The sequence below is a fragment of the Pelmatolapia mariae genome, linkage group LG7 (genome assembly GCF_036321145.2).
Source record: "Pelmatolapia mariae isolate MD_Pm_ZW linkage group LG7, Pm_UMD_F_2, whole genome shotgun sequence".
Taxonomy (NCBI): domain Eukaryota; kingdom Metazoa; phylum Chordata; class Actinopteri; order Cichliformes; family Cichlidae; genus Pelmatolapia; species Pelmatolapia mariae.
In genome coordinates, this window is record NC_086233.1 from 29,484,537 (window position 1) to 29,494,333 (window position 9,797).

A 9,797-nucleotide genomic window follows, 5' to 3' on the forward strand; every position below is an offset into this window, starting at 1 on the left:
TAACGGGAGAGGACGTGCAGAAGTTACCGCTGCTGCTGGGTTGAGATTCACGAGTCCGGAGCGGAATTAAAAACACGACATTCATTTGAGGTTATCGCGTGTTTTGTGAGCAAATGCGTTTGCATATTCGTAGTGTTTCCTCCCTTAAATGAAATATCTACTTTGCAAGTATTGCAAGTTGCCCTGTTGTCATCCGTTCTCGTAAAGTATAACCAAACTTTTGAGTGTTTGAGCCGCTTAGGCGCCATGTTTCCTGCCAGGTAAATGACGCTCCGCAACGTGGTGACGTCATTCGGGGCGACTGGAATCGATAAGGGAATCGTTTGTAAAAGTGCCAAACAATTCCAAGGAATTGAAACAGTGGGAACCGGTTCTCAACAAGAACCGGTTTTCGATACCCATCCCTATCCATGACTGCCAAGTTCGTTTGGTTTCTTTAAAAAGAAAAGTAGCAACAAGAACCAAACTCGCTTGTCCAGGACTTAATGTTTCTAAACTGGTGCAATGCGGAGACGTGCGAGTACACTACGAGTTACTTTATTTCCATGTATTTATTTTTAAATGAAATTCATGCTGATACTAATGATTAACCAGTGACACCCAACCAAGATCGCCCATAGCATTGTTTTCCCAATTATCTCAAATAGCTCCCTGTAGTTAATATTCTGTTATCTATCCTAATGTGATTTTTTTAGGGGTTTTTTTGTTTAAAAATGCCATTTACACACAAACACATGCTGGTCCACGTCATTAAATTAGGCTTTTGGGACCCTTGTGGTGGGTTTTTAAAAAGACACTGATGCTATTTAATACTGATTTTCTGCACCCAGCCTGTCAGTGATCACATCTGTCGTCACTGCTGGGTTTATGTTGCTGTTGACAAGAAACGGCACATTTTATATTAAATGATATTTTTTGAAAACATCCTGGGAATATTATTACAGCACCACAGCCCTCCCAAGCACCTCTACCACCTTAATATTTAATTATGTCAAGTTTTTTGAAGGAAGGATGCAACACTTACAGTAACTACATTCAGTTGCTAATAAACTATGTAATATTCCGTAGCTGTAATGCTGTATTGCTGCAGTGCTGTATACAGTTGCAAAAAATATGATTAAAAGAATAATAAAATGACAACAGACAGTTGGCGTTTTGAAGATCTTTATGACATTTATTGAGCAAATGCTGCTGGGAAATTGTTCATGATGAGTAAAGTCATGGGATTGCAAACAGTAGCACCTCATTAAATTCTGTATTTAAATTCAAGTCCATCCTATGCATACAGGAATGCATGTTTCTATCATTTACAGTATATATTTTTTTCAGTTGCACTCAGGTAAACATAACAGACACTGATAAAAAGCATGTTTAAGGCTAGGAGTTTCTTTAGGTTTCTTAAGCTTTATCTGCTTCGGTAAATGGATGTATATGGTATTGTGTTTATCATATCACCGTCCATTTCTTCCGTCACTGTCGGCTGTGTATTTGTTGTTGTTAGTTTCTTTTTGGCTCAGTTGGTATCTTCACGTGTCAAGTAAGGCTTCGTGAGTAGAATACATATGTCTGCATCGAGGACCCTCCATCCCGCCAGTCCCCCACTTTTGCTTCAACTCAAAAACCCTCTCCGCAGTAATATTGTTTATTGATTGCTTTCTAGTATTTACTCTTTTTAAGGTGTATTTCTACCATACAGAGAGGAAAGTATTCCGCTCCCCTGAGCTAACATGCAGAGACACCCCACCCACCCAAGCACCCACCTATTCGTGAGCTCACCCATTAACTGCAGAAAGGAAAAAATATATAAGGAAGAATAAAATGTCTCAGTCACTTGCTCCTGTCCGCGTCTGCTGTGAAGCCCATTTGAAGCTTTCACTCAACATGCATTTTTGAAATTTGTAGCGTTTAACTTTTGGCTTCTCGCTCTGACTTGTATGTTTGAGAGTGGTTATCTTTATTACATCGCTCTAGCTGTATGATTTTCTTTGTTATGTTAGTTCTGGATTGATTGCTTGTGTTGTTCTCTCCCCTTCCTCCCCTTCCTTCTCTGCTCACTCACTCTCCGTCACCTGCTTGATAGACTGAGTGGAGTGTTTCTCGGTCTTCTTAGTAGAGACCAGTTTCTCCTGCAGCATCTCTTCCGCCTCCTTCACTGTTTCGGTCACAGTGACGGACTTGATGACATGCTTTGACCCATCCTCTCCAGTGGTGATTGTCTCCACGGTCTTGGTGATCACAACCTTCTGGCTGCCGTCTTCCTTGACAGGACTCTCATCTACGCCGTTGGTGATCACGTCAGCTTCTTTTCCTTCATCCTTCTTCTCTTTCTCCTCAGGGCTGCTCTTGTCTATGTCACCATTCATGGCAACATCTTTCTTTTCAACTTTCTTCTCCTCTGTTGGCTCGCTCTTTTTCTCAGTCTTGTCTTCAGTGCTTTTAGGAGCCTCAGGCTTTGCGGTCTCGGTCTTTGGGGATTCAGCTTTTGGGGAGCTAGATTTTGGGGATGCTTCTTTTGGAGACTCTGCTTTAGGAGAAGCAGGCTTGGGAGATTCAGATTTAGGAGACTCTGGTTTTGGTGATTCAGACTTGGGGGAGGCAGGCTTAGGGGATTCAGACTTGGGGGACGCAGGCTTTGGGGAATCTGACTTTGGAGAGTCAGGTTTTGATCCCTCTGTTTTGGGAGCTTCTTCTTTCTTTGGAGATTCAGGTTTTGTTTCCTCAGATTTAGGAGCATCTTCTTTCTTGGCCTCAGCCTTTGTAGCTTCAGTTTTTGGAGCCTCTGTCTGGGTTACAGCTGGTTCTGAGTCTGGCTCATCTTTTCCCTTCTTCTCATCTTCCTTTTTGCCTGCATCCTCTTTTTCCTCCTTCTCATCTCCACTTTTGGATGCTTTGTCACTACCTGCATCTTCATCCTGATCTCCACTCTCTTCTTCAGCACCTGCTCCCTCCTCTTCTCCACTGCCCTCTTTGTCTCCAGCCTTCTCTTTGTCAGGAGAGGCTTTAGACTCTGGAGCTTTGGTGCACAACATTGTCTCCTCAACTTCTTCCCCCTCTCCTCCTCCCTCTCCTTCTTCATCACCTCCCTCTGCATCATCCCCCTTTTCTCCCTCATCCTCACCCTCACCACCTTCTCCCTCTGCTTCTTCTTCCTTCTCATCCTCCTCACCACCTTCTCCCTCTCCCTCTTCTCCCTCATCACCACCTTTTTCATCCTCCTCTTCCTCCTTGCTGGGCGCACTTGAGCTAACTTTGGCTTCAGTGACAGCTACGACTTCTTCTTCTTCTCCTCCCTCCTCTCCTTCTCCCTCTTCCACCTCACCCTCTGCTTCCTCTCCCTCTGCCTTCTCCTCCCCTTCTTCCTCTTCACCCTCCTCTCCTTCCTGTGTGGCAGAGAGCTCTTGCGCTATCTCTGCCAGGGCCTCATCCATTTCAGCCTTCTCATCCTCAACCCTCGTCTCCTCAATGATCTCCTCCACAAACTTGTGCTGCACCTTAAGCTTTGTGGGCTCTGACTTAGGCTTAGAGATTTTAGTGGTGGTGACAGTCTGGCGGTAAGGGAAAGTGCTGAAGTGGGTCTCCTCACCCTCTAGGAGTTTCCTAGTGTAACAAATGCATAAATCAGATATTTAAAGTATGTTTTTATATGAAAAGGACTGCAAATATTGTTTCAAAATTAAATTTCAATTGTGCATGAGTGTATCCTGTACCTGTATGCAGCTATTTCAATGTCTAAGGCCATCTTGACATTGAGCAGGTCCTGGTACTCGCGCAGGTGACGAGCCATCTCCCATTTGGTGCTCTTGAGCTCATTATCCAGCTGGTGAATTGTTTCCTGAGTGAAATACACAAAAATCAGGTTGTTATAGGGTTGAATATGTCGAATAATTTAAATGCAATACGAGGTCCAGTGCTCAAAACCAGTCTTCATGTATTATGCAATATTTTTTGAAGCCTTAATAGTTTTTCCGAATTATCTGTTGCAGTGTTGCCCGTGTCCTTCTGTAGACTCTGCAGACTCTTGCCAACAAGGCTGTTTGCTTTTTAATACATTCTGACGCAATACAGTATTCTAGAGATGTTGAATGCCTCTGTTTCAAGGGCAGCCTCCACACTCTTTCAATACACCCCCACCCTCCCCCTAAAATCTCAGTGGTGTGATGCAAGGACAGAGCCAATCAAGGCATCGACCCATTGCCTCTGACTCAGCAAGAGAGAGAGCGGTAGAGAGAGAGAGAGAGAGAGAGAGAGAGAGTCTGCTGCAGCGATTCCCTTTAACCATTTCGTGACTCTTGGAAATCTCTCCAGCTTGTGAATACAATCAGCCTGCTTAAGAGAAAAGTGTTTGTGCTTAACAGTCACAGTTAGACAGAGAGGGACAAATGTTACAGAAGCTGTCAAACATAATAGAAACTAATATTTTATATTTGTGAATGTTTTTTTTATTTGATTTTAAAGGCTCACGACTAAATGCTGCGTCAGTGAAACGTAAATGTGTCCCATTAAGAACATCAACTCTTTTATCAAGTTTTAAAAACAGGCTACACAATTCTTTAAGAATAATCTATGACATTTCAAAACAGAATTGCCCTGTTTTAGAGTTGAACGTCTGTTCTCAGCCCACCTTCACCGCTCTTACCGGGCTGCCTTCTTACCTGCAGGCTGGCCAGGTCGCTGTTGTGGCGGTCCTCGATGTCATTAAGCTGTCTCTCCAGTGAGTCTCTTGTACCGCGGACGGACTCCAGCTCCACCGTCTTGGACTGCAGCTGACGGCGATAGTCGGCTATCTCGTCACGGGCGGACTTTATGGCGTCCTTGTTTTGCTCTGCAGCCTCGGTCAGCTTGACGTAGCGGCACATGAACCAGTTTTCCACCTGCTGCAGGTTCTGGTTGGAGTGGCCCTCCAGCTCGCTTCGAATCTCCCGGAGAGCCTCGGTGATGTCAGCCTTCTGGAGGTCTTTCCTTTCCACTGTCACCTGAGACGCCTGAATCTGGGCGATGAGGTCGCTGACTTCTTCCTCGTGATTGTTGCGGATGAAGGCGATTTCATCCTGCAGCGACTGAACTTTCTTCTCCAACTCAGACTTCACCAACTCCGAGTCGCTCATGTCCTTCTTCAGGACACGGATTATGGCCTCTGTCTCCTCTCGGATGCGACCTTCTTCTTCAAAGCGGTCCCTGATCCGCTGGATGTCCTCGTCGATGTGGTCCGTGTCGAGCTGAATTTGTGCCTTGTCATGGTGGATTTGCTCCAGCAGCTCCCGTAGCTCCCGCAGCTCCTGGTCATAGAGGTCGTCCATCTGGGAGCGCGACACCTGCTTCTGCCGCAGTGCCTGGATCTCCGCCTCGATCTGCTTGTTCTGCTGCTCCAGGTAGTGCACCTTGTCAATGTAAACAGCAAAGCGGTCATTGAGCCCTTGAAGTTGCTCTTTCTCGTTAGAACGCTTGTAGTCTCCGTTCAGGATAGAGGTTTGACTATAATCAACGCTGTCGGCGGAGCTCAGCACAGCTGAGCTGTATGCCCGGGTTACCGGCATATTTACGCTCCTCTTGTAAGACGTGGTCACGGTGGAGCCGGGACTGGCCCGGGACCAGGACTGGGACCGAAAGCCGCTGGAGGGGGTGCCGCTGGAGCGGCTGTAGCCATAGCTGGTCGTTCTAGTATCCATAGTTCTCCTGAAGGGACTCCCTACAGTGTCCACCGGGTAACTCATCCGGTTAGACCACAGAAGGGGATGTGCGCAAGAATGAAGGAGGACGGTGCAGGACGTGCAGGAGTGTGGCGAACGTTTATGTGGGTGTATGTGTGCGTGCAGGTGAGGGGTGTGTGGCTCTCACAGCGACTGAGACCTCCTCTGCGTGCTCCTTATATATCCGAGGCTCTGCAGCTGCCAAAGCAAGTATGAGGCAATTTTGTTCCATCCACTGAAAGAGGGGGAGGGGAGGGCGCATCCCCCTCGGGCCGTCTGCTAATGGTCCGGGGTCCCGTTCAGCCTGAACCACGTGGGCTATACGGGTTACGTGGGTGTCCGGCTTAAAGTAACCTGACAAAGTAGATAGATAGATAGATAGATAGATAGATAGATAGATAGATAGATAGATAGATGTAGCCCCCTCTTAGTTCAGCACCATGGACAGCAACATGCAGTTCAACAGCAGTATCAGTTGTATTTATTCTCGGTTGAAAAATGAAACTTCCTGATCCTTCTTGTCAATAATACGGTATAAAGAAGGTAAAAGGGAGTGCCCACCCAGTGATCCACAGCTTGTGTGTGTGTGTGTGTGTGTGTGTGTGTGTGTGTGTGTGTGTGTGTGTGTGTGTGTGTGTGTACTTGTCTTCATGTTGTATTCTCTCTGTGCGGCAGACAACTATAGGTAGTAATTACCAATATTTCCTATGTCGTGTTGAAACATTAAATAGTCATTCAGGTTATTTTGTTTTCTTCTTAAACTGACAATGTTTTTAATTGACTTTTATTGTGTTTACATTAATATTGTCCATAGTTTGTATTTTTGGATCACTGCTCCCCAGGGTAATCAAAAACAAGCCATTTTTTTGAGGGGGTGGGATTTTTAGTCTTTGTTGGACAGAGCAGTAAAGAGCTTATAGTAAAGTAGGAGGAGATCAAGGTGGAATGACTTGCAGGAAACGGCCCAGGGTGGAATAAAGCCTGTGCCTTCCCTAGAAGCCTTTTGGCATATGGGCAACCTGCTCAACCAAGTGAGTTATAGTGGCACTCCATCCCAAACAAATAACTTACCTTTTCAAACATCTATGGCCACACATACAGATAATTCAAACTTTAAAGTTGAGTGTTTTTTCTGTTTACCGACACTTCTAACCATTAATTGATTTCCAAACTTCTGTGAAAAGAAAAATATCATCATAGAGAAGCTGGATTAATTTTCATGAAGAGAAGTCTGTTTGGGTTAAGGCACAGCTACAAAGTACATTGAATTTTCCAACTCCTGACACAGTCTGTTCTTGTAATTGAATGTCTAGACATCAGGTATTCATTCAATAACTTGGGATAACTTCAGTGAAATGTGAAAACTAAAATGTTAACCCACTTTTGTTTTCTTTTTAATCTCCATCATGACGAAATATAATCTTTGTTAATTTACAGAACTGTTTACAAATTAGTCTGTACAACCTACACAGAGATGTGTTTTAGCTACAACACTGTAACAGTCAGTGTTTATATTTGTACATGCTGCACGTAAACTTTCTTCCAAGTTAGTAGGATTTTTGCATGGGATTTGTGAGTTATCGAAGCATTTGATAAGAACATTTCACCCTCAACAAATGAAGCCTCACTGTGTAGGTTGGCTGCATTGTGGCTTGGGCCATCAGGGTATTGATCTCCTGTCAATCCTGAAGCTTCACTCAAATATCGTGTGACTTTGGTCAATGTGAAAATGATTGTTGAAGATAATGCACCACAAACAGCTGCATCCGCCTTTTTTTCCCATCCACTGCTTATTTAATTCTGTCAAAATTCTCAAACCTCTCCTCTGCAAGTGCAGCCATATTTAAAATCCTGCAAAGCCAGTGCGGACATGAAACTTTTATTGCACATCTGGAGATTGCACTTTGAATTCAAAGCTTTTCAAATGATAATAATAATAATAATTATCACCTTGATCTACAGTTTATTGTCCCCCCCCCCTCATTTCCTTCTGCTGAAAGGTTTAGTCAAGCAGTACAAATGCATCAAGCTTGGCCAATTTTAGATTGCTCCAGAGACAGAAAGGCAGACAGCGAGAGAAAAAGAGAGAGAGGAAGACAGAGAGGGATACAGAGAAAGTCACAATGACTTTCTCGCCCTGTTTGTGCATGTCTGCCTATTTTAAGCGCCATCGTGTATTGTAAGTGATTATACTCCAGGAGCCACACCCCAGTCTCTCTGTTTGCAGACTTTACTGTGCCCTTGATCACTGTCCCATGACGTTCTCTTCAGGCCCTGATACTGGCTGCAGGATTTCAGACAGATATATTTGCTGTAGGGCTGTCGACTCAGAACCTTGAGGTGCTTTTGAATGCCCTATGAGGGCGGTGGTGGTGTGATGTACAACTTAGAGTGAGTGTGGGTGGGTTGGGCAGAAAAAGGGGAGTCATTCAACATCAGTTTTGGGCTCCAGCGCACTGCAGAAGGGTTGGAGTGTTTTCAAATAGCACTGCAGTAGAAACAGGCTCTAACAAGGAGACAAGCCCATCCCAGTCAGCCCCAGTCTGTCCCAGCCTGCAACCTGCAGTGAGCCCTCCACAGTATTGAAGTGTACCCTGTTTTAATGGGGTCAAGGTGCGGACAGCCTTAAGTTGTATAGTGTAGAGGTGTACTGTTACATATTCACAGTAAGCTGCAAGGTCAGCGTGACCTTTTATTAAACCGATATGAGTGGATCATAAAAATGAGCAGCAGCATAGCAATCTTTTGTAATAACAGAATAACACATACATATGTAAGACATTCACCTGTAAACTTAACACATAAACATCCTTGCATAATCAACTGACTAATAATGAAACTAGTCGTTCAACTACAGTTTATAATACCTTGACTGTGGTTGCTTCACATTCATGTGTAAACTATATACACATGAACATACATGCTGTTAATTTTTTTGCCATTTTGTGTAGAGCCAGAGGTGGTCATTTGCAAAAGTAGTTCACTAATGAAAAGAAATAGTGCTTAAAGGTGTATTACTGTTAATCAACAAATATCAACAGATGTTGCTGCATCCTGTTTCAGAGGTTACCTGGCTATCTGAATAATCTTACTTGCTTCAGTTCTCCCATCTAAAAGTGTCATGAAATACAAAACTAACACTAAAGTTTCAACTTTCCCATGGATAGTGGGTCATAATTATTTATTTATTATTTATTTATGTGTTCATGGTTTATATGATTGGTGAACACATGCTCACTTTCTGCATTACATTAAGCCGAGTGATATTTTATGCTTAAAAATGTCCTATGAAATAATTTCATACTCCATATTCTACACGCTAAGTGTGTATTGAAAATAATATATTTGCACTAATGATGATTCCGTAGACTTCCATGTAGTTATAGCCATAGACTTTCAAAGTTATACATACATAGTTATACATACATTTCATTGATAGAAATATGGCTTTTACCTTTTAAATGGAATATATGTATGTACACATATATATTTCTCCCTAAAGCAGTTTTGGTTAAGTTGAAGTACTCCTACTGTGAAGCAGTTTTGTACTTTGGTACAACTACACTGAATAAAAAATCGGAGAGACAATAGCTTCAAGCACAGAGCACATATACTAAAGTCCAAACAATTGTTTAATTGTCAAATCTAAACCTGGTTCTCCCAGAGGTTTCTTCCTGTTAAAATGGAGTTTCTCCTTCCCACTGTCACTTGCTCATAGGTGGTCATCTGATTCTTGGGATTTTGTCTTTTTTTCTCTGTATTATTTTAGGGTTATCTACAACATAAAGCTCCTTGAGGCAACTGTGTTTTGTGATTTGTCACTATACAAATAAAACTGAATTGAATTAAATAACTGGATAATGACAAATGCTTTGTGTTTGTGAAGTCAATAAGTCAGACTACTTCCAGATTCAACCATGGCATAGTATTCAAATTTACAATTTATTAGTACATTTGTCAAACTAAAGCCCAGCTTGAAAATAGGTAACCATCAATTAGCAGGAGTTAAGACTGCTTTTTACAAAATACATATATTTTGATTCAAAGTGAGACTTTACAAGTGTTAGTTGGTGTAGTCACCAAGTTTAGTCATCTCTAATTGTAGTATTA

The 9,797-nt window shown here is 43.0% G+C and overlaps 1 protein-coding gene across 1 annotated transcript; it reads right to left on the minus strand.

Moving 5' to 3' along the window:
• Positions 1-1,147: 1,147 nt before the first annotated feature.
• On the minus strand, positions 1,148-5,901 carry nefma (neurofilament medium chain a). Its single transcript, XM_063478769.1, has 3 exons — positions 4,653-5,901; positions 3,708-3,832; positions 1,148-3,597 (listed from the first exon to the last, which is right to left on the minus strand). The coding sequence occupies exons 1-3, from the start codon at positions 5,709-5,711 to the stop codon at positions 2,052-2,054; spliced, it is 2,730 nt and encodes a 909-aa protein (XP_063334839.1). The 5' UTR covers positions 5,712-5,901; the 3' UTR covers positions 1,148-2,051.
• Between the last annotated feature and the right edge of the window lie 3,896 nt (positions 5,902-9,797).

Excerpts from the sequence above, each read along its gene's own strand:
- nefma (XM_063478769.1), bottom strand. The coding sequence starts at position 5,711 with ATGAGTTACCCGGTGGACACTGTAGGGAGTCCCTTCAGGAGAACTATG. Across the intron at positions 3,833-4,652 it reads GCGACCTGGCCAGCCTGCAG|GAAACAATTCACCAGCTGGA; the intron begins GTAAGAAGGCAG and ends TATTTCACTCAG. Across the intron at positions 3,598-3,707 it reads ATTGAAATAGCTGCATACAG|GAAACTCCTAGAGGGTGAGG; the intron begins GTACAGGATACA and ends TTGTTACACTAG.